Below are 24,977 nucleotides of genomic sequence, written 5' to 3'. Positions count from 1 at the left end.
TAAAAATTGATACTTTCTCCAATGAACATTGCATAGATAGATAGATTAAAACACAAACAAAAACAAAGCAGAGGCGTTTTGTTGCAACAAAAGGTCAAGTGCGGCATGTAATTTAACTGCTCTAAAGTTCATATGAAGCATACTAGAAGTATGAAGTATCAAGTCAGAACAAGCCGCTTTATCCAATTTACACCTTGCTAAAATAATGTGGGCAATCATATTGTTGCAACAGCAGTCAACTTTCATGCTTAATTAACAGCCCTAAAGTGCGTGTGCAGAGATGGTAATAGCAGCACTGAATTACAACTAAAAGTAGCCATTGCACCTAAAAGCATGCTTTGTTTCGAAAATAAAAAATTTTTTATAGCTCTGCTCTCACCGATTTTCAACTGTCTTTCAGCTTCCACCCATTTAGTCGTAAACAGGTAAATAACAGCTATAACTCCCAACCACCTGGAACAACAAGTGGGCAGTGATTACCAAGGTGCCCCATGTTATCCCTCCTGTAGTCTAGGTGCTGCCTGCTGATAGGTGCATGCGTAGGACCTAACTTGGTTGCGACCTCCCACTAGCCAACGGGCCTGCGGTTTCATTGGTCAAGGGGCCCAGGCTCCGACATGAAAGGTGTGAAGGTTCCTGTACAGAGGTGTGCTCCCAGCAAGGTATTCAAGGTTCGCAACCAGGTGTAGGCGTTCTCTGCACCATTCGGGGAGCATGATCCTGCGCATTCAAGATCAAGGGGGGCTACCATCTTCCAACTTTGGAGGTTTTAAATACAATTCAACTTTATTGGGAGATTACCATCTTTGCTAGCAAGCACGATTCTATGTCAGTGGATAGTACTGTGGAATCTGGGAGCATTTTATCCAATGTCATTGATTCAGCAACTCATTTTACTTTTTACCTTTTCATACCTCAGACACAAAACACCTGGGCACTCAGACTTGAGCTGTCTTATCTATGCTACTGAAGCTGAATATATGCAGAAAACCCTGTTCTGGGAACCACCCCTGCCTCATCCTTTCCTCATCCACTGCACCCCTGATCTCGATTGTGGAAAGGGGGCGACCTGTGTTGCAAATGCATTCCTGTACCTCCCATGCCCACCTTACATTTTCAGGAGCCTTTGCCTTTCAAAGCAATGCTAGTAACCCCAGAAAAGATACAAAGGACTCCAGGCTGCCCCTTTCTTTGTGTCAGTGCTTGAAATAGAAATACAAAAGTGCACATACTCACTATCCCAGAGTACATGTTTGCTTCTGAGAGTATGTACTCTCTTATTAAAAGTAATGCCCCATGTCTGAGAAGTGTTGATATTCTTCTGTTCAAATTAAAGAAGTTCAGTTACTCCATACCGGCCAGCTCCCGCCCATTTAAAGCACTGTATTCCATGCTGTATAATGGCTTGGTGTCAATGTCATGCAATAATAAGTCATTTTGGGAGGTTAACTGCTTGCTTGGCATGCTTTTTTGACATTTTCAAGTCACTATAATAAATCTAAACATTACATTTGGTCCATTACAATACAATATTAATTTTTGCCAGGTACAGATTATTTCTACAAATTGCTACACAACTGCCTAATTGACCTTTTTGTCTAGTTACTTCTGGACATCTACAATATAATTGACTTTTTTTTTCATTACAACTGCGACTTGGTTGCTAATTAATTTGTTTGGGGGAAAGCAGCCACTGCTGTGGTACAAAGGGGATCCTATCAGAAAATATACCTACTCTTGTGGTACAAAGGGGATACCATCAGAAAATGCACCCACTTCTGTGGTGCAAAGGGGATGCCATCAGAAAATGCACCCACTTCTGTGCTACAAAGGGGATCCCAGCCTTCTCACATGTCTTCTGAGGTTAAATAAGAGAATAGAGTAACCTACTGAGAGCCACAAGGGAATTAATGTAGGTCTTTTGCTAATATATATTGTTACAGGCTGGAGTAGTCATCTCGGATTTTTACTCAGGAAGCCTTCCTGTGACTCATAGTCAAGCTCACCTCTAGTTACCTGTGGCTTCATATGTTGCTGAGTTAAGGGGACACGTAGTAGGCTGTCTAACCTGTCCCTCAGAAGAGCAGTAAAGTGATGCTGGAGAGAGCAGAGATGGCTACCGTTACTCAATAGGTTCAGTAATATTCTGCCGCTTCAGTGCTTTGTGCTGGATCCACCCTAGACTACATCCATGTCAGAAGGAGCTAGTCTCTCATCCCCAGCCACGATGTTAGCATCATCCATGAATGCAGTATACCATCTCCTACACTTAAAATCATCCGCTTAAGCTGGCAGAACATGAACATATGAACTGATTCCTCGTAATCTGTATTTTCTGGGATAACAATGAGGTTTGCTATCTGGACAGAAATCTCACAGACCATGCAAGACACACACAGGGATCTTTGGGACCGGACACCTTCAACAAACCTAGCACGTCTAATGCTTTCTGTTAGGTGGAGAAAGCACGGTCATCATGAAATCAAAGCGAAGCAAGCACACTAGCCACTCAAAAACAAGCAGTGGCCCTCAATGACCTACACATGTCAACCCTAGTTCTAAGGTCACAAATGTCTAAGTATTCAAATGGCATGTGATGGGATTTAAAACAACCGAAAGGATACACAGGTAGCTTGCAAGTAGCAGTGCACTTGCCTATCACAATGGTTTTATAGGCTCTCCTTACCAGGATAGCATGTGGCATGCCCAGGCATTCCACATATCCTAAACCTGCACTGATTTCTCTGCCCAGCCATTTTGTGTCTTATAGAGATAATCGTTTTAATGTAATTTGGGTTCTGTTCAGAGTTATCAAAGATGAATTATGAGGTCCTCCCCTTCATTAACATGCTTGTCGATAGATTTGTGGATCTGGGCTGATGTGCTGTGCTCTAAAGACTCATTCTATTCCTGTTGGTTGTACGTGCATCTCCATAGCAATTAAGCTACCCGAAAGTAGTTCACCGCCATGTGAAAAGCCTGATTGTTAATAGTAATTTTCTCTAATAGTCAAGCATTGAAAAAGGGTTATCCTTGCGAGAGAGGTTATTCTTGGTTTTTGGATACCTCATATGACATCCTGTGTGGTGGATCAGAATCATCTGTGGCTGCTGGAATAGGGTGACAAGATGCCTCCATGTCACAGGGACACAGAGAACCCACACTGCAAGCCCCTTTCTCTTCAGTTAGAGCACATGGACCAAAATATCCCATCACGATGTATTTTAAAAGAAAAGGCTGTGATAGTAAATATGTAATCCCAGTGATGGAGCCACTTTGCCACTGTACCCTGGAACAGAAGAAGGTTTATCTATGCAGGGCAACCCCCTTGGTGATTACACGTTAGATCTAGTGATCGCATATGCTGAATAGCCTTAATTTCAGGATATTTGTCCATGGAAAGAATACATTTGTAATGCATCTCCAAGTATTTGGGCTATCTATCCACCAAGCTCTGGAATCTGACAGACAGTGACTTCAGTTCAGAAGCAGAATTAAAACACAACATACATCAATATGTCCTAATGACGTATAACAAACTGTTCTTTATATTATGCTCCCACATGCATGTGTCCAGTTTATTCGGGTATTGGACGCCTGTGCCGGGAGGCTTATAGATGCCTGTAAATCCAAATATATAAATATAAACTGGCAATACACTGGTTTATAATTCACCCATCCACGGAGCTCTGGGATTCTTGATTTGTGACACCAAATGAATCCTCCAGAGCAATAGAGTTATGAATTAATCAGTGTTGCACATTAATGGACACCTTTAGAGGTGATTTGAGTACTTCTGTAATTCTCCATTGGGGAACCAAATCAGCAAGCACAACTGGTCTACGGATGCCCTTTCATAAATGAGTCCCTTTATGTTTTCATAGGCTGGATGCAGCAAAGATGGCAGCAGGGGAGCTGGAGGCAGATGTCCTAAGCTCAGTAGGTGCTGCAGAGCGGGCATATCACAGCAGTCTGCAGATATCAAATGCCTTCACTGAGCTGCCGGATATCAACATGGCTGCTTTCCAGGTGAGGACGCTGCAGGCATAGCTCGACATCAGGGATACGCTTCTATCTCACTGCACATCTCTACTTCACCTAGACTGCTCCACCTAAATGCCTCTCCACTACATCACTGGCACAGCTGAACTGACACCGCTCTAACCCATGAGGTCAGCTTTACCACACCAACACTGCTGTACTATGCTGATATAGCTTTAGCTCACTGACACAGTTCTGCTTCTTTAATGCTGTTCTCTCCTTTTAACATAGTTCACCCTCACTTATTTCACTCTACGCTATCTCATTGCTACTGTTCCTACACTAAGTACAAACTGCTTTCCTTGGTATAATACCCACTCATACAGAGAGACTATGGTGAATTTGATTTCTCTTGGCCTTGTAGAGTTTGGCGATTGGTCCTTCCGTCCATTAGAACAGAGGAGGGATTTACCCTGCTGCTCTTGTGGAAGACCGCTCCGCGTATTTAAAGATATCTGCAAGGCAGGCAGAGATCTCTATGCCTTTAGCAGAGCTGCCATCATGACAGCTCCATTGTGGGTACTGAAAGTGTCCTGGTGCATCCACCATGTTTAAAGCAGCAGTTCAACAAAATGTTTTTGCTCTTCAAAAACAAACATCCAAAGCAGGACTTTGTTTTTGAATAAATAAATGTCTCTTGCATGTTAGACGTTTTCTTTCAATGTGTAAGAGACATTTTTTTGCTTTCCTATTTGGGATGACAGGCTTTCTCTGGTGGTCTTGAACAGAAAAAAATATGTTGGAACTTCTTCCGGAAAACGCTGAACAGTCTATGGTACTGGGACTAATGGCCAGTGCCAGTTGGATCCATCGGTGAAAGGTTTCCACCGGCAGAGCCACCAAGGGGTCCACCGGCAGAAACATGGTGGTTCACATGACTCTAAATAAAATGTGTGTACTGGAGTTTGGCAGACATGGCACTCCATGTTTGTGGCAGGATACCCTGTAGGTCAAACTCTAAATAAGGCAGTCTATGTTCTTTGTATAGTCACATCTGAATGTTTTATAGCATCATCCTAATACCCATAGAAGGATATGTATGAGACAATGAGCCAAAGCAGGTGGGAGCCTGATCTATAACAGAAGAAAAAAATTGCAGTAGAGAAACAAACTAGAGGAGCCTCCCCCAATGTTGTAGAAACAGGGGGAATTTTAGCATGAGGTAGAAGGAACCTGAACTGGAGCAGGAGCGAGGAGAGCCTAACTAGGGCATGATACCTGAACAAGGCAACAGGAATATAGTCGAATGACTAATAGCATTTGAAGAAAGAAGCATGAACTAGAGTAAGAGGTGGCAGGAATCTGAAATGGAAGGAACCTGGATTAGAGGAAGAGAAGATGGGCCCCTAAAATAATGCTTCAAGCAGAATGAGTCAAAACGAGGTGAGTGGGATAAAATAGTAGGACCTATATTAAGAAAAGACAGGATATTTGTTAGAGCAAGAATTTGAACAATCTGAAGTAGAACAAGTGAGAGCAAGGCAGGATATTGAAAGAGCCCGAACAAGTGAGGAGGAGGCCTGAACTAGGGCAGAAGTTTGAAGGTGAGTGAACTAGAGCAGAAGGTGGAAGGACCGGAACTAAAGCAGCAGATGGAAAGATCTTGAGCCAAGGTGAGCTTCATCTAACACTGGAGATGACCAGGGCTGGCTGTATAGTGAGGTTATGCTCAAAGGCGGTTCTGGAGCAAGTGTAGGTCATGGCAGTGTTCAGGTATAGGTCGGGTGGGGCATGATCGTGCACTGAAGGAGGTGAATGCTGGAGGTGGTGCTGCAGCACATGAGACCAGATCAGGAGATGGCACTTTCAGAATCTTTGACAAAAGTTAGCAATAGATTCTCTGGAGCAAGTGATTATCCATATTGTCTCATTGGGTCGTGGATACCTCATTGTTGTTCTCTGCATTAAGGGCAGCGTCAAGTAACACTTCTTTTCTTGGGATTAACATTCCAGACTCAAGCTTCTCGTGCTAGACTCGAAGCGGACACCCTCAGCAGCAATATGGATCGAAGAATGGAGGAGTACAGTACTCTGCAAGGCAATCTGGTGGCATGGGAGATTGAAGCAAAGCATCTCCTTCAGAGAGGCGCAAGTGGGAGAGTGGTAAGAGATCTCCAGACAGCATATGCATGCATAATACAGAAAAACATAAATATAGTTAGATGCTTTGACTCCTCACTCTGACCATTGTTCCTACACATATATTTACTTAAGTGAGCTTTATGGACTAAAGACTGGCATCAATGCTGTGCCCTTGATTTTCTTAGCTCTCCACTTCAGGTCCAGTTTGAGCTACTGATACCCCCTCAAGAACCTTTTATCTGTCACCATGCAAGTTGGGACCTTTTTGAGCCTTATCATATCAATCCTTTAACTACTTGTAACAAAGAGATCTAGAGAAAAGTGGTAGGAGAACCAGACCTGGCACTTCGTTGACATTTCCTTCATGCACTGTGTGCTGTCTGGAAATAAGTTAGAAGGCACAGGCCCGCTTCCTGTGGACTCTGTCCTTTTTGGTAAAAGCACACTTTGAAAATGTGGTGTCCAAAATCAGATATAGTAGTAGAAGAGTAGAAGAACGGAATAGTGGAGAGAATCTGACTGAATGGGAAGAGTCAGCACTATCCCGTCACCTACAACTACACTCTGTAGAGGTGTGGCTGTCAAGGGCAGTCACCCAACTTCTACCTTTATTATCATTATGTATCCTGTGCTCTCTGTCAAGAACAGTAGAAATTATATTAACATGCAAACAGATACAGCCATGCAAAGTGCCAAAAAAACAGGAATGTATCATTCTGTGACTTGGGGAGTTATTACATCTGGTGTACATGGCATGAGCTAGTAAGGTTAGTGATTGATCATTAGCACTGTTTGAAACATTACCACCCTTTTCCTCTTTGCTTTGTCCGCATGTTTTCTTGAAGGGGGTCATTTATGATCAGCAGTTATCCTGGATTGTTTGAGTTTATAAGGGGTGTGAATAAATAATCTACAACATCTGAATTTAAAGAAGTATGGATGGTTGTGGCTGCCCAGGAACAATTCACAGTGTGGACAGCGGCCACATTCTCCTCCGATTCCCTACCACCGCAGTTGAACCATGTCTGGGGGCAGGAAGAGATCTCACACATTGCTCTAACCTTTACATTGTGTCCACCTAAAAAGCCTCTCATTGTGGTCTCTCGCTTCTTGACAGAAGGCGGATCAACTGTTGTCCCGGGCAAACGCTGCCAAGAGCCGAGCCCTGGAAGCTCTAAGCACTGGCAACATCACCTTCTATGAGGTGGAGGAGATCCTGAAAAGCCTCCGAGGTAGGTGGTTGTGTCTCTTTTTAATCTCTTTGTACTTGTTAGTACTTCTGTAGCAAAACAATAGCTAGGGAGCAACTGAGCATTGCACATATTTCTACTGTTTAAATAATTTACCTACATGTTACAGCATCTACAGACACTGCTCGGTTTCAATTTGTACCTATACTCTTATTGCACACTGTGTCTCAGCCTTTGCACATTCTGTTTTGTAGCTTCCACTCGGCCTATCTTATTTTTGCCTCTTTTTCGCAGGTTTCACACAATAACACTTGTTCACTATTCCCCAAAAGTTGCCAATTTCACACCATCTCTCCTGTTCTAGGCAATCTGGGCATGCAGCCTGCAAACCTAAGACGGAGGCAAGGGCTTAGCGATTTGTGGAATGCCTCTTCTGGGAACAAGATTGAATTAAGATGAATAAGCTCACCAGCCCAGCACCCAAAGCATTTTTCCTAGTCAGAGCCCAATTTCAAAATCCATACTCTCTCAGATTCCCAACAACCCTCACAAAGTCCCCTATACCTGCCCCCTTCTACATTTACCTTTACCACTGACCCTCTGGGTGAACACTGATTAGACTTTCCTTCCCTCTTTCTCTTACTCGCTGCTGAGGCTCACATACCACGACTTGCTCTCTTCTTTTTGTCTCATTCCCTTTTCTGTCTTCCTGGCTCCCTTTCCTTTCTTCCTCCCATTGGTGTGTCTCCCATTCTTTCCTTCATCAAATGCTGGTCTCACTTCCTCTCTCTATATCCTGCTCTTCTCTTTCCCTCATGTTTGCTTCCTGTCCTCAGTCTCCCTTGTCTGACTATAATCCTGTGCTCTTTCTCTATCGAATTTCTGCTTCCTTTCCCTGTGTGCACCCCATAGGCTATACATTCCATCATCTTGTTCTCTTTCCTTTTGCCCCTATGTTGGACCCCGTTTCATCATCTCCACAAGTTTGGTTGTTTCTTTTGCTTGGTTCTACACTTTACTTTCTATCACTGAGACCCACAGTTAATGTTTAATGGTCTGGAAGCCAAATGATTAGGACAACCAAATTTAGAGATTCTTGCCTATAATTTTTCTTTCACCGAATTAGCTTCCGCCTTAATGGCAGGAGCCTCTTTAGTGAAAAAAACCCAGAGGTCCTTCTTCAGGAAAAGGGACGCATGTCACTTACATCCTGGGACTTGTCCGGGCATTAGAGCATTTTCCTGTCTGAGACTGTCATGGTGTGTATGGTCATTCCAAATTGGGAAAAAACCTCATAGTCATGGCGTCGGAGAGGATCCCTTTTTTAGGATGTCTCTTTTGATGGTTTTTTCAAAAGCAGTAGCCCCACCAAAGTGTTTTACCCAACATTAGAGAGGCGTGAAGTAGGCTAAGTGGAGTGAGGAAGAGGAAGCAATTAACTACTGGGTGGTTGAAACATCTGCCATTTTCGATGTATGTCTTGTTACCACCTACCTTTGAATCACCCTCTTAGTATTAGATTTTGTTCTCCATGGTAAGTCCAACAACTCAGTTTATCTCACTAAATCCTGTTATTCAGTTTCCTTCACTGAGTCCTGAGATCAATGTTGTATTTGTCCTAAAAGTGAGGTTTTTCAATCAGACCCTCTTGCACTCATTCTCTGTTTCTTACCCCATCTCTGTTGTTTCGTCCCCTTCTCCCTCTCCTTCTCACTCGGTCTAACTCTCTATATTTCTACTTCCACTTCTCCCTTTGACGTTACATATGAAAGTTTGTTCCTTTCATTTAGTCCTTATATTCTGGTTCTGTTATTTAACCCTGGGACACATCTTAGGACCTTCGTAGGCTTGAATTATCTCACTCAACTTCAATAGCCATTTACTCACCATTTGTCCACATTATGAGCCTGCACAGTCAGGCTTGTTTCTCTCACTGAGCGCTGAGATTCAGTTTCACCTAACCACAAGTTTGTTTTCCCCAAACCACCGACTTGTACTTGTTTCTCACTTGAATTGCTCCGCACTGTGCCCAGTTAAATTGCCTCATTTTACCTGTGGTTAGGGTTTGACATAAAGGTGGATGATAATAGACTTGACGCAGAAAATGCAATGAAACGACTACCGGTGATCAAGGTGAAAGTGGATCGGGCCACAGCAACAACGAGTCAAGCAGAGGCTGCCCTTGGCAGTGCATCAATGGATGCTGCGTCGGCCAGCGCTACTGCAAGCCAAGCTCAGGGTATCAGCGCTGCCATAGGATTGGTGAGTATGAGTAGGTTAATTAATCAATAGGCGAATAGATATGTTTTTTGTGTTGTCGGCTGTGCGAATCCCTTCCACATTGAGCTTCATCTTGTGGAAGTGCTGTCACAAGGTAAGCCTTTACACAATGTTGCATACCAACAACCATACCCATTGGCTACAGAAACTCCATTTGTGGTCTCCTCCATATTTTCTGGCAATCACTTCTGCACTACTTTATCAAACAGATTATGGACTGAAATTAGAAGAATTTGTTCTTTATGTTCATTCAGTCCTTAGTTGCCCGACATATCTGTGTTCCTTCTGGGCAAATCGGAACTCGTCCAGTTTCATTTTCTCCTGGATTTCCCTTGCAGACATCTGTATTGTCTAAGGCCACTCAGTAGATGACACTCTTTGTGTAAATGGTCTTGCAGTGTGTGTCCTTTTTCCACTATCACATATTAGCTTAACTGCAGTGTGGGAGATTTAAACTTCTGAGGAGCACTGAACCCTGACAAATGTGGCGCTCGCTGATTGTAGGATAGGCTGTAGTATGTGAAAGTAAGACAAATTATGGTTTTGCAAGAGTATCCGTAACTGGGACTGTGGACGTCCTTTACAATTGGCAGCTGTAAAACATTATTTCATGTTGGAAATGCGTTGTAAAGTGTCAGTGGTCTTGCCCAAACCGTGAGTTGTCTGTTTGGCTGCTGAAGAGTAGTCTTCTTAACTAATTCAAGTTTACTTGACTGTGACAGAGGATTCTTGGATGTAGCAGTTTCCTTTTTCCCCTACAAGATCTACTAGCCTGCAGAGAGTTCTCACACCATTTATGGTTTCCGTGACTATGAGGCTGCTTGACTGTGATTTTTTCTCTGAATATGGAAAGTCTTCAAAAACTCAAATATTGTCTACAAGATGGGGATGATAATACATATCTGTGACTAGATGAGGTCTCTCAAGTTCTGCTTCCTTCTGTCCTCTGACTTAATGTACTTTTGTGGTTATTGGGTCATACGTGTAGACCTCCTCTAAGGGTGCATCATTTTTGATTGACCCATCTTTTCTCTGGCAGGGGCTTCGTCAACTGAACATGGATGTCAACAGCACTGCAGACAGAGTGCTGGCTCTGGAGCAGGGCATCACACCTCTGAGGAAACTGACTGGAGAAGTGGAGGGAGAACTGGAGAGTAAATCCCAGGAGGCTGAAGGAGACACCTCACTTGTGCAGACAGTAAGTTTTATGGCAGCTGTTCTTTTTCCTTCTGTTGGTTTCCACTTTTCTCTTCCTTCTTCATATGACAATTATCTTCTTGTTTAAATCACTGGCCTACTTCTGTTTTGCTTCTCCTTTAGACCATGCAAGCAGCTCAGGGTTGCCAGCTTCGCTCCCACAATGCCAACACTGCTGTTGAGGAGACCCTTGGCATACTGGAAGGTGTCCTAAAGCTGATGGGTAAGCATGAAGGGTGAAGGGACGATGGGAGTGCAGTGTGAGGTTGACAGAGCAAAACATGGCCTGCGGTTACAGCACTGCCATTGAGTAAACACTTGGGCCCATATTTATGGGCTTTGTGGTGCACAGCAGCATAGAAAGTCACCTTACTGGGCTGCCTTGCTTCACAGGGAAAGGGCAGGAATGTGCAGTACTTATCCAATACAGCACATTCCTGTCCTTTTCACCTGCGCTGGTGCCCTTTTGGCTGCCCAGAGCCAACGCAGGCACCCCTCCACCAAGGTGCAGGGGTTCCTCGATTGCATGCAGGATTGTGTTTGTGCAGCAAGGGGCACCTTTCTGCACAAAAACAATCCTGAGAGGCTTTTTTCTCATTCTATGTCTGCTGCAGAATGCAGCAGACATAGAAAGAGGAACAAATGAGAAGAAATAAAGATATTTCTCCTTGTTACCCTTCTCCTGGGAAGGTATATCTTTTTGGTGCATTCCCAGGTTTACAAGGTCTTGTAAATCTGGGAATTTGTCAAAATCCATGGATCTTGCATGGGAACACCCCACGATTTGCACTGCGTTACATTACTCAAGATTTATGAAGCCACGCAAGATTTATGAAGCAGTGCTGTGATGTTCAGAAAATATAGCTTGCATGAGTGAGGCTACACCACTTGAGATATGTCTCTTATACATCTAAAGTTCGAATAATTGAGGAATCTTATGTGACAAAGGTGATAAAAATTAGCTGGGAGCTGTAGAACAAAAGCTGCATGAGTATTAAAGGAAGAGTGACTGAAGTGAAGTTTCTAGTGGTTATGAAGACATGGAAGTTGGACCGCATGTGCAAAACTGCACTGAGTGTTTAAAGAAGCTGTGTTTGAGCAATTTAATAGGTTTGACTTTAACACCAACTAATGCTTGAGGACTCATAGATCATTAAAAAGTCAAATCAGAGTTTATAAAGCGCAGCTACTCACCCGTTGGGGTCTCAGGGTGCAGGGGTGGTGGGGGGGGGGTGGGATGTAACGTGTACCAGAGGTGGCTTAGAAAAGCCATGTCTTCAGTTCCTTCATGAAGCTGGGGAGGGAGATGGTTTGTCTAATGTGGATGGGTAGGGTGTTCCAGGTGGTGGCAACAAGGTAGGAGAAGGAGTGTCCTCCTGTTCTGGTTTTCCTGAAGGGGGACTTCTGCGAGGGAGAGCTAGGCTGAGCGTAGGGTCCTGTGGGGTATGTGGAAGTTGAGTTGCTGGTTAAGGTAGGCAGGTCTGGTGTTGTGGAGGGCTTTACATTAAGAAAATGTAAAGTGATCGTGAGACTAACGGGTCCATGGCTGGTGGAAAAAAGTAGTTTGTGTGGTTGCAGTGAAGTCTCAAACTGTGTAGACATGTAACTTCTGCCATTCTTAAAAAGTAACTTGTTGGTGATGGAAACACTTTTGTTTTCCAGGAAATCTAATGATTATGGTTGTGTACCTTTAGATTAAGGGTAACTATGCTGGGGTATATGAAGCTAATTACATACTATATGCTTCTTGGAAGCCCCTCATAAGGTTGAAATGTAACATGCCCTGTAACAAGATGTCATCTTTCTTGATTGGGACAAGCGCCTCCTTTTCCTATCAACAGGTCCTTTCCTGCTAAACAGTTACCTCTTTCCTTTTCCCCATAGACCAACCCCTGGAGGTGGATGAGGAGGGAGTGAGGGCACTGAATGAGAGCCTCACTAAAGCCCGGATGCAGATCAATGGCCGCCTGAGACCACGAATGCTCGAGATGGAGGAGGTGGCTGGCTTGCAGCGACAGCGGATCCTGTCCCTGGAAGGCAGCATTGACCAGATCTTACTGGATGTAGAAAATCTGGAGCTTATCAAGAAGTCCCTTCCTCCGAACTGCTACAACACACCAACCCAGGAGAGGCCCTGAGCCCAGGAAAGAAGACACAGTTTCCTGGACACTGAGCACACCCAGCAATAGCTGACCAGAGCACCTACAGCACGCCAATCCAGGAGAGGCCCTGAACGAGGCAACAGGGCATCACCTCTAGGCCGAATAGCTCCTTTTGAGACACCTGTCCAGGAACCATGACAGCACATCAACCCAAGTGAGAACCTGAATCCAGATAGGATTGCTGCTGACTCCTGGACACTGAGCTCACGCAGCAGTATGTGTTTCCGAACTGGTACAACACACTGACACTGGTGATGCCTTCCACCCAGGCAGGAAGTCACCACCTCCTGAACAACCCTGTTCACTTGGGGACATCTCACCCGATCTGCTGTAAAACACTAATCAAGGGAACTTTCTGGACCCAGGGGGAAGGGAACCACCCCCTAGACACTAAAGCCACCATAAACTCATTGCCCAAGCTGGTGCCACTGAAAAGCCTGAATCCAGCTGGAATAGTACAACTACCCATGGTACACATAGTCCACTGGAAGCTTGCACTTCTGCACAGTATTGCTGATGACTCCAAACACCACATGCCAGCGGAAGTAGAGCAGATGAGTCTTATGCACTTAAGTCACATCTTCACTCTAAATAGCCCGTGTCAAGGATCCATCCATTTCTGTATATTGTTTATGTTATTATATTATAGTATTTTATATATACGGTTGACATATTGTTTCATGTTTTCATCCTTTGAAGAGTGTGAGTGGGTGTGCAAACAGGATTGTGTTTCGAGGGGAATTAGAACCTGTGCAATTCAAAGTCGAGAACCTGTCCATCTGGGAGCCACCGTCTACCTACCATTCTCTGACAGCTACAGTTACTCTAACACCCCTGGTCCAGAGTCATCACTGTTTGTAAAGCTGGCATGTTATGAATCTTCAAAATACCAAGCATAAATGAATTTTTATGACTACTTTATCATTAGTGACTTCACTGTCGATGTCTTTTAACTTATAAAGGTTTTATTATATCACCAGGGCTATGAGATATCATTCATAACACCCTCTTAACTGAAAGTCAGCTTGCAATGACAGTCCCTGTTAGATTATGTTGCCAGACATGTATACGAAGCATTGTAGCCATTTAAACTCCCTGTTGGCGCTGATGACTATCATAGTCAGCAGAGGTCCATCTGCTAGTTCTGTGTCTGTTTACAGAGGGTCTTGGGACCATCTTCAAATATCTGGATACGCGTGGACAGTGGGACAAATGTTTAGTAGTAGTGAGGTTCTTCGTTATGGTGCTGGAACTATCGAGCAGGTTCTAATGGGGTTACAACATTTCTGACATGGTTTGCCATCACAGAATGAGGTTGGGCAATGGATCATTTGGAGGACAAACCCTTATTCCTACAGTTTCACGCTGTTCAGTATTGGTGCTAACGTACGAACTATACAGACTCCATGAACAGGAACCTCATAGTAAAACAGTGGATAATAACAGTGGAAAAGACAATAAGTAGTTGCACGTGCGGTTGCATATAGCCTTACGCTCAACACATAATCTATACTTGTGTACAGCTTCAATTCTACTCTGCCTCCAAACCTCACACATTGTACCCAGGTTTCCCACAGTGGCCAAGCCACTACCAATATTCTTTACACCATGCACTTCACGGATGCACCAAGGCTTACAACCCAAGTGTGTTGTTAAAAATCGGAGCACTCCATTACTTTTTTTAGGTTCGAAGCACTAAATCCATGATACTTTCGGAAAAGCTACAAACTCTAGAACCAAAAAGCATTTTGAGCCTTCTGAGGAATGTGGACAGGTTTATATAAAGATCAACACATTTCAATCTGCTTTGGGTTCCCTCATGGTGGATGCTATATGTGATGTCTCTTGCAACGCTTATTATCTTACACCCTTAGATGATGTCTCTAATGTCATAAGAGATACTTTTTAATCCATGTAATTTCCTATGTTTTACTAACTTGATGTAAGGAAAGCTCCTGTCTCATACAGTACCCAATTCAGAGTACCTACTTATTTTTTATAATTTTATATGTGAACCAATATATAAAGGATAAAGTAACCCCTGCTGTATATTAAAAGGACTAAGAATATTACAAGTTGCCGAGGAGTTCTATAAGCATACAGAGGAAAGTGGCTGAAGGCTGAGTTCTTTGATAAGGTTATGGAATTCTGAGGTGCCTTGTAATATCATCATGTACGGCAGAGGGTACTTTATTCCATATAATACCTAGTCACACCATAACGTTTCCCACAAACCACTTAAAACATTGGTACCAAGCTCTTTTATATGTAAGAGAGAGCAAGATTAAGAATTAAAATAGAACCTTTACTACAAAATGAAACACATCACAAAGCTATTAGATATTTGTTGCAAAAAAGCTACTAGAAACAGTTTAATACAAGTCATTTAAAAAAAACTGCTGTAGCTCAGAATGTGTAGAAACATGCAGAAATACTCTAACGTTTCTATAATTATATAAGGAATGCAAACATTAATCATATTCATTTTGGTAGCCACCATAAACTACAAAAATAGAGCAGAAGAAAGAAAAGCAATGTTTCCCTTTGGTTGATTTAAACAGCTGCTCAATTACCTGACCTGTTTTTCGCCTGGGCTGTCAGATTTGACAGGCAGCACTGTGATGTCAGAGCTCGACTGCAATCTTTTTACAGTTGAGTTCTGACATCTTTCCTTTATAGTCATCGGCTAGGTGCATCACAAGTCGCTGGTTATAATGAAATTAGAGACAGACGTTTATACCGCGATTGCGGATTCACATGTAATATACCAGGAAAATCCATCAGGGAAGGGCTACAACAGCTGGACATGGATCGGAAGGGCTCATAATCTCCGGCTCGGCAGGGGGAATGATTAGAATTACAATGTCTGCCCTTTCCTCCTCAGTGCCGCCTTTAGCCATACATTAGGCTGCTTGCCTTTGTGAACTTGTGCAGTGACTGAAGATTTTTCACATTAACCTTAGTTGCTACAGCTCCATTGTGTTTATCTGATCATCATGGGAGGCCCTAGGGACTATTTAGTAACATATGTTCATGTGGCATAAAGCATTGCGCCAGTTTACATACCATTAAAAAGGCTTGCAGGCTCATCACAAAATTACACAGTACCGCAAGAGCACCTTTAGTGCATCTAGGCCTCTGTGCAAAAGCTACTAGAGAACTTGAGGCAAATAAAAAGAGAGGCAGTCTGTCATGGAGAATAAGAGGCACAACAGGGTAGAGGCAACCCACCCGATACTTCTGCCTATCCACAGTCCATGTTTCCTCATGGACTCGCTGCCGGGACACCTTGTTGAGCATCTTACCCTGGTGCTCTTCAGCCCACCCTATCCCTCCCACCCCTTTCTCTATTCATCCTACTTTGATGAGCTGCTCTGTTCATCATCCTCTTTTCACTTCTCCTTTCCTAGAGTCTTTCCCCCTTTAAATCTGGAGTCTGAGAGTTCTCACCAGAATTAGTATCTCATACACGTCCTATTCGAAGGTGAAGGGGGTGCACATGACAAAATGCAAAATGCAGAGCAGTACCACCTATAATCTAGTCCAAAAGTCTCTAGGAAGAGAAAACTCTTATTGTTAATCATCACCATTGAATGTAAACATGAGTTAAAGCTAACTATGAAAAAATGAATAAACATCAAGTTAAAAGACATAGTGTGGGTCAATGAGTGTGAGCACTGCTTCCCAGTGGCTGTAGGTGGAAAGAATGGTGTTATGTAGGACCATATAGATTGGTCTAAACATGCAGCTTGTACATTCCTTGACCAGCCACCATTAGGTGCTGTAATGAAAACTGCAGAGAGCATGCTTTGGACCCTCCTGGCTAGCTGCAGTTTACGAAAATGTGGCTTTCAAGCAAGTTGCTACTGTCCTTTGTTCCCTAATGGGTCTTTCAGTGGGTGACTGGAATCCTTCATGCCTTGAGTTAATGACTGTGACTAAACCAAATACACTGTTCGAAATACTGGTAAATTTCGTGAAGAGCCTAAGAGCAATTTCTTGACACTTCTTAAACTTTGACATTCAAACATTTTAACATTACTTGTCTATGGCTAAACATGCTAACTTATGACCTTTTAAGGACACTTCCCAGAGCTCGGAGCGACATCTAATGAAAATGATTGATAGAGCTCAATATTACCTCAAGGTAGGTATCGGCTGATAGCCAAATTGTTATACACATAAGCAGCAATGATAGGCTGCCAAGTGATATGTGGAATCCCACTAGGTTGTACTTGGTGCCAGGGTGGATGGGGATGCCGAGTTGATGCAGGAGGAGATGATGCAGTACTGTTGTATCATGTCAGTGAATACATTGTAGCTCAAAAGACAATTTTCATGTCTTTCATGAACATCGATTATGTCTTTTCAGCCCATTTCTCTGGTGTACGTGTGTACTGGGGACAATTTGTATAAGCTGTTGTAGCCTCTACCACAGAAGGCGTGATTGATCATTTTGAATAACATATCTAGGAACTGTGTATGTCTTGGAATAGTTTACTCCTAGACATGCACAGTTCCTCCACATGGCTGCAGTTGTGACAATAGACATACCAAATGTGAAAGATAAATTAAAAAGATTCGGATATTCTCTGAATGTCATGACGTCCAGGTCAAGCAGTGTTCAGCTATAATATTCCTCATGATTTTGGTACGAAGTTTGTGGAATGCCAGGCAGCCCCTTCTTCATAAACGGTGCAAATGTTGCCAATTTTCCGGGGATGACAATTAGCTCAGGGGATTATATTTTATGGAGGTGAGAAATAGGGTATTGATGACTCTGAGCACCAGAAGAGGCAAAGCTCCTTTGCAGGAACTGCTCAAAATTTGTAGTGGGACCCACTTAAACCTACATTTACCCTAAGAGTTGGTGGACTCAAACTCCAAGGTCTTAGTTTATTCAAAAGCATCAGGTTCCATAGTGGAAGTTACTAGACGAGCATCATTTACAAGCCCCATAAACATCCAGTTTGCCACTAACAAGAACACAGGATGCAACATGCAGACAATTTGAGTTTATCCATTAAGAATAGATTTAACACAGACATCTCTGGGCAGAAAGAGAAATACCTACCTATGCCATAATTTTCGCAATGAAGCGAGAAATGTTGCTCATGTGATTCCTCTCTGGAACCAATTCAGAAACAATTGAGACTTATTTAAAAAGCGCACTAAATAGTTGTCTCATTATCAAGATAAAAGTACACTTTATATACTTCAGAGAATCATCACTCAAGCACATGGGTATGCCTTAAATAAAAGAGAGGTAGTGAGCAAACCCTTGTTGCTCCCAAGACAGGTGGCCAACTCGAAAAGCGTGATAGAAGCTGTGGGAGATAGCATCCATGGATGGGTAAAAAAGAACATTCTCAATCAGCCAGTTACTTTAGCTATAAGTATTCCGCAATCTCAACTTGACCAAATGTGTATCTCTACATAAACACTGCCAACCTCTGGTGAGATCCCAAAGCTTGTGAAATTTAAATGGAACCTTGAAGAGCAGTAACCGGAATGAGGCAGGAGAGGTGTCAACACAAGCTTGTCAATGAGTCCACGAGTTCTCCTATTCTGAATCAGATGTTAGCGAGGCTGCATACTGAATATTCACATCTGTAAATTACATCTTGATTCCCAGAAAAAAACTTTTTAACAACTCCACATAAAAAGCCATGTCTTCAGAATGTTCCTGAAGAAAAGTAGATTGAAATTCATCCTTCAAGGACTGGCCAGGTAAACCAAAATGTGTTCCAGAACAGAAATGACAATGCTTGTTTTTCACCATATGACTACTACGTGAATAAGCATACACGTTAGCCACCTTGGCATGGTTATAATATTGTTTAAAGAAAATATTTCCAAGATGGCCACCGTACATGACCACACTCGCTGACAACACACATAAAATGTCTGGTCTTCTGGATGTTTCTGAAAGGAGGTTGAATGAGATTGAGTGTTGGAGGACCAGTCAGCTATACCAAAATATCGGTACCAACAGAAACAAGTATTGCCAAAGCAATTAGCTCACACCCGAAATGCCAATTGGTTTTGCCAATGATGTTAACCCTCAGAAAGCTGCCATGCATACATGCATATATGTGGCAGCCATCTTGAAATGACGTTCATTTTGTTTTAAGGAAATCATTCCAAGATGATTGTTGTTCATGCACACAAGACCGGCATCTTGGAATAGTTTTTGTGAAAGCAGTGGGATGTAGCGAAGGCATTATGGGTGCTGGGAGGCTGAAAGGTGCATTAGGCTTAGTAAATAAATTATAAAGAGAGAAGGTGTGTCCCCAAAAGGGGGTGGAGCGAACTAAGACTAACAGAGGAAGTGGTCCCTCATGCAATTAAATGTAAGGTTATGTACTCAGCAGTGGAAGGTCACAACTAATCCGATCAAAACAAAGTATGACCAGAAACTTCTTGGGAGGGACAAACACAAGAATAAGACAGAAAGTGTTCTATTCTGTCTTTGTTCCTGTTACCTATACTGCAGTCTTGTATCTGGTACCTCCAGTATGTGATGTAAGTTGGAATGTAAGGGTGTGAGGATTCCACCAGAGTCTTCTGTTGGGAGCCTTAGAGTGGAAGGGCATGAGTAGTGAACAAGAGCTCTTGCTGAAGTGTTACGTTTGTAATTGTATTTTCAAACCATTTTAAGCTTATGGAATAAATCGTCATGAAGCAATTTCTTCTGTTTGGCCCTCATCTTGATTCATCATTGGCGCTGAGTGTAAGTGGATATGAGCACTCTCAAACGGGAACTAGTAGAAACTAAGAAGATAAAAGTTTACAAAGCAAAAAACAGCCCACTATTGTCACAGGGACAGCTGCCAGCTCAAGATAGAAGGCGAACTGGAAATGAAGAGATCAGCAGAAAGAAGAAGGACCTGTGTGCAGAAGTACTTTTGTGTAATCTGCAAGATCAAGCGGAGGTCCTGAAACATCAGCATGAACCTGGCAACAGGACAACTGCTCTCCAACGTAGCCTAAGGTGGCTTCCCGTAGGGCTACCTGTGAGGCTGCTGGGTGATACCAAGGGGAAGGGGACAAAGCAAAGGAATGAAGGCCCGTTTTGAAGGGCCAGCAGACAGCAAGAGTCTTAAGTTTCTGGGGTTTCTGCTTCTCATTTTTAAATGTCAAGATACTGTGTTAGTGTGCCGTTACCTCCACAGTGGGAGAACATCTTTCCAGTTTTCAGGAACAAGAAGAGTTGTAAAAAAATAATTCTTTTTTACCACCCTTTTTTGTATTTTCCCAAGTGTCAGTCCCTTTTACCTAATGTTTTTGTGGCTACTACCTACTTACATTTAGGAAAGAGACCCATAGGTGAACCCGGAAAGCTGCACATTTTTTAAAAAGTAGATAAAACTCTGAAATCCAGCAAGAATGCATTCTTGTACATCACTAATAGTTTTCCCAAATAAATTATAATGAAAATCAACAAATAATGAAAATAAGTAGTCAAAATTAACAGTTGATGACATTTTCATGTGTAATTTGTTGCCCCATGGCTGATATACAAAAGTAATATATCATTATATTTGGAAGACCCTTCCTGTTGCAAGAATATATACTATTTGTTTGTTCTTCAAAAATAGGTAATACTCAAAGCCAACAACTAAGTTGTATTGATATTTCATTGTGTGCAGACCTGGCATTAATTTTCTAATGAATGAAAAATGGGTATGAAGAACGCCCAGGCTTTCCTGAAACTTGCCCTAGATAATGAGTTGTGACTAATGTTATGTATACAACTCTGAATTTTGGGCTCCCCATACTCTGATATGGTTCAGAAGGCATTTGGTTAATTGTGTTATTTCTTACACACTGGATTACATTTGGAAGACATAAATTGAGAGAAATTAAACTGATAATGGGAAAATGTTATACTGTTCTGTGTTTCTACACTTCTCCAGATAGCAATTGTACCCCACTTGTGTGGCTGGGTCTGGCGCATGAGATGACAGGACCTAAAACGCAACATGGAGACATCTCATTTTCACCATGAGAATCAATCCATTTTGATGCTGTGGGTAGCAGCAATATTTGGACCTGGGCTCAGCTGCCACCTATGAAAGCCTACTAAACCCAGACTAGACACCCTGGGGAGTCAGGTGTGGTGTGGCTTATGTAGACATCACTCAGTTTTCTTACCCAGCATGCCCCTTTAAACCTCAAACATTAGTTAAAATCACACATTTTCCTCACATTTCTGTGAGGTACTGTTTTATTAGGAGAAATGTGGAACACCAGGTGATAGAAGTTTGTAGATCCCCATAGATTCCTTACCTTCTCCTCATATAAGAGAGAGAAATACATGCTATTATCCACAGTTTGAGGTTTGCAATGTGCACTTTGTGTAAGAAAAGAGTGGGGTCCACACAAGTCCAACGGCCAAGAAATTACATCATATTGACCTTGTTAGATTTACCTTGTTAGTCTGGCTTGATAGACAACATATGCATTGTATATAGTATACTGGATCAGGGGGTAGCCAACATCTTATATTATGCAGTGTGTTTTATGACTCCCATTATATGATTGAAGTACCTTGTGACTTTTATCTACTCTTCTGCATAATCAAGTATACATATGGTCTTCTGTCAACTGGCCTCAAACAGTGACTGAAGGAGTGCTCTCATCATGAATTGTAGTGAGCACATATACTTGCTGTCTATCTGAGAATTTTACAGCAAGCAGATTATTTCAACACACTATTGGGCCTGTTTGAAGCTTCTTCCAAACAAGCTTCTGAAGGAATCTTTTGCAGTGACTCTGAATTATACCACAAGCCACAGTGCCAGCTTTGTACAGCTTGCTGAACAGCTGTAACATGTATAGGAGCTGTCCACCTAAAGGATGTACATTTTATGAAGGATTGATTGTGTAAACTCCTATATATGCTTCTCACTAACTCCTGTATACACAACCAGTGGAGACCTCACACAACATGGACATCTTGTTGCAGTAGTAAGCTCTTTCCCTTGGTATGTACTGCCTGAACAGCAGCTTCCCTTTGTACAGGGTCAACAACTCATCAACCACTATATTCTCCCCAAGAGTATAAATCTCTGGAAACTTATCAGTGAAGTGTCCCACGTCAGGCCGAATTTCGAACAACGTGGGACTGCTTGGGTGGACCTGGGGCAATGCAGCAGAGTTATCGTTGAAATGCAGCACATAATGCAGAGTCAAAAGACGATCTTTGGTCATGACTGATGCTAAATTGAGGGTCATATTTACAAGCCACCTGCGCTGCATCACTTTTTGTGATGCACTGGCAGCATAGGCTGCAGGGCCATATTTACAAGGCATTCAAAGCCTTTTTGCATGGCTGTACATGGCCTTGTAGATATGAAGTAAGGCAAGTCACTGTGTTGCCTTACTCTGCGACATAGAGGCGTTCCATGGGTGTTGCAGTGGGTGTTCCTGCACAACACCCATGGATTTTGATGCATTCACAGATTTACAAGACAAGGCTTTGTAAACCTGGGAATGCGTCAAAAGCCTACGCCTCCCTAGGGGAGGTGTAAGGGAGGTGCAACAAGGAAAAATACCTTTATTTCTCCTACAATTTTTTCTTTTTCTTGTGTGTACTGCCTTGTGCAGCACACACAGAAAGAGAAAAATGAATGGCAGCCTATTGTGCACCACACAGGGGACAAGGACAGAAATGCGCCATATCTTTTCTTTTGACCCAGGGCAGCGCAGCAACAAGGCTTGTGGCACTGCCCTGCATCAAAAGTTTGTAAATATGGCCTAAATGTACAAGTCAATGAGTAAGAGTGTAGTGTTGGTTTGTGCACTCGTCCCGTTAGGAATTTAAGGACCAGAACTTTTTTCAGTTCCCCAGGTGTAGTGGGCGTCCATGCGTGTGCCCTAGAATAAGGATGCCTTGTTCTATAGTCTTCTTCCCAATCCAAAATGGCGTTCCTGCTTCTTCCTGCATGTCACTTCCTGCTATGGGGTATATAAGGGGTTAGATTCTTGTTCTCCTTGCGTTGCAACACTTCCTTTGGTGGTGATCACACTCTGGCTGTTTTTTCTCTGATTCCAGTTTTTGTTCCTGTTTTTTCCAGTTATTCTTTTTCTTGACATTGGAATTCTGATTTTTCACTTGTCCTTTTTTCTTCTGTTCCAGGGAGTTCCTGTCAAAGAGGTTTTTCCCTTATGGGTTTTTCCTCTGGGACTCCTTCTGGAGGGCACGGACTGTTGTGACGTACCATTGTCATCAACACCGTGGCTACCGGAAAGGGTCACCCCTACCTCGGCCAGAGCAGGACCTGCAAGAAACAAGGTTGCACTTCAGCTCTACCTGACAAAGGCAGTAAGCGAAGAGTAGATCGTGACAAACACATGCATAACAGTATACCTCTCCTCAATTGGATTGGCTAGCTAAGATTGTCTTCATCATCAGGACATCAGTTTGGTCAACAAGACATCAGGATTCAACATCAAAGTTCAGGAAAACGCAAAGTCTTTAAGCATAAAGTAAAGCACGTCTCCAGACACTCAGTAAAGTAATGGCCTTTCGGCAAGAAGGAAATGGGAAAATGTGCTGTCTTCCATCAGTGCAGCCCGGCTAAGTTAGATTTCCTAAAATTACTTCCCAAGTCCCTCTTGGTCAAGGCATTGCATGTTCGCACTTTGTCCAATAAAACTAAAATATCAAATCTATAATTTCTACTAGTACTCAGTTCACATGTCGCTGCTTGGCTCCTTTTGTCCCGTTCTCATCATCCGGCTTTTCAGGTAACAATATTGTTGCAGCTGTACTCCAGTCACTGTAGTTATTGTTCTCCTCATGAGAAAGTCAATTTTACACACATTACACTTACAATGTTAAATTTTACAAGAACAGCATTGTAAGAAGTTGGCTCTGTATATACTATCTCAAAGTGAGAGATAGCGTGCACAGAGTTCAAGGGTTCCCCATAGAGGTTGATAGTGGCAAAATTATATAATACTAATGCTCTATTTTGTGGTAGTGTGGTTGAGCAATAGGCTTATCAGAGGGTAGTGTTAGCATTTGTTGTACACACACAGGCAATAAATGAGAACACACGCTCAAATACTTAACTCCAGGCCAATAGGTTTTTATATAGAAAAATATTATTTTCTTAGTTTATTTTAGAACCACAAGATTCACATTTTAGGTAAGTACATAAATTGTAAGGTACTTTAGACAGGTAAGTATAGAACTTTGATTGTGAACAGTAGTATACAGAGTTTTGTAAAAATGGCAAATAGCTATTTTAAAAGTGGACACTGCAGAAATCTACAGTTCCCTGGGGGAGATAAGTATTGGTTAGTTTCTCAGGTAAGGAACGCACTTACAAGTTCAGTCTCCTGGGCATAGGCAGCCCACCGTTGAGGGTTCAAGGCAACCCCAAAACCACAGCACCAGCAACACACGGCCGGTCAGTTGCAGAGGTCAAAGGAGGGCCCAAATAACATAGGCACCTATGGAAAACAGGGGTGCTCTGTTTCCAGCCTGCGTCCACAGGGAGCAGACTAGGGGGGTTTTGTAGAGCACTGGGGGGGTGGGGGTGGACACAAGCACACAAAACACACTCTCAGCGGCACAAGGGCCTAAATACTCAATTTAGGGGGGTGTTTAGGTCTGGGGGGTAGTAGCCAAAGGCTGTCCTGCCTGGAGGGTGACTCCTCCTTGTTTTTCTCATTATCTCCTCAGGACTTGCTGCCAAAAGTGGGGGCTGTGTCCGGGGAGCGGGCATCTCCACTAGCTGGAGTGCCCTGGGGCATTGTAACACAAAGCTTGAGCTTTTGAAGCTCACTGCTAGGTGTTACAGTTCCTGTAGGGTGGAGGTGTGAAGCACCTCCACCCAGTGAAGGCTTTGTTTTTGGCCTCAGAGAGCACAAAGGCTCTCACCCTATAGGGTCATAAACTGGTCTCAGTGGTAGGCTGGCACAGACCAGTCAGTCCTGCACTGAAGGATTGGGTAAAATACAAGGGGCATCTCTAAGATGCCCTCTGTGTGCATTTTGCAATAAATCCAGC

At 42.9% G+C, this 24,977-nt stretch overlaps 1 protein-coding gene across 1 annotated transcript in view; it reads left to right on the top strand.

The window, feature by feature from the left end:
- Window positions 1-13,928, top strand: part of LAMC2 (laminin subunit gamma 2) — a 95,516-nt gene extending 81,588 nt beyond the window's left edge. The window contains exons 17-23 of the mRNA XM_069232048.1: window positions 3,885-4,029; window positions 5,995-6,144; window positions 7,241-7,355; window positions 9,376-9,575; window positions 10,633-10,791; window positions 10,914-11,013; window positions 12,675-13,928. Of these exons, the coding sequence (XP_069088149.1) occupies window positions 3,885-4,029; window positions 5,995-6,144; window positions 7,241-7,355; window positions 9,376-9,575; window positions 10,633-10,791; window positions 10,914-11,013; window positions 12,675-12,928 (1,123 nt within the window). The 3' untranslated portion in view covers window positions 12,929-13,928. The remainder of the gene's footprint in view (window positions 1-3,884; window positions 4,030-5,994; window positions 6,145-7,240; window positions 7,356-9,375; window positions 9,576-10,632; window positions 10,792-10,913; window positions 11,014-12,674) is intronic.
- The last annotated feature ends 11,049 nt before the right edge of the window (window positions 13,929-24,977 follow it).

Source organism: Pleurodeles waltl, chromosome 4_2 (genome assembly GCF_031143425.1).
Source record: "Pleurodeles waltl isolate 20211129_DDA chromosome 4_2, aPleWal1.hap1.20221129, whole genome shotgun sequence".
Taxonomy (NCBI): Eukaryota; Metazoa; Chordata; class Amphibia; order Caudata; family Salamandridae; genus Pleurodeles; species Pleurodeles waltl.
Note: the sequence above shows the minus strand (reverse complement) of the source record. Positions and strands in the feature narration are given on the sequence as shown.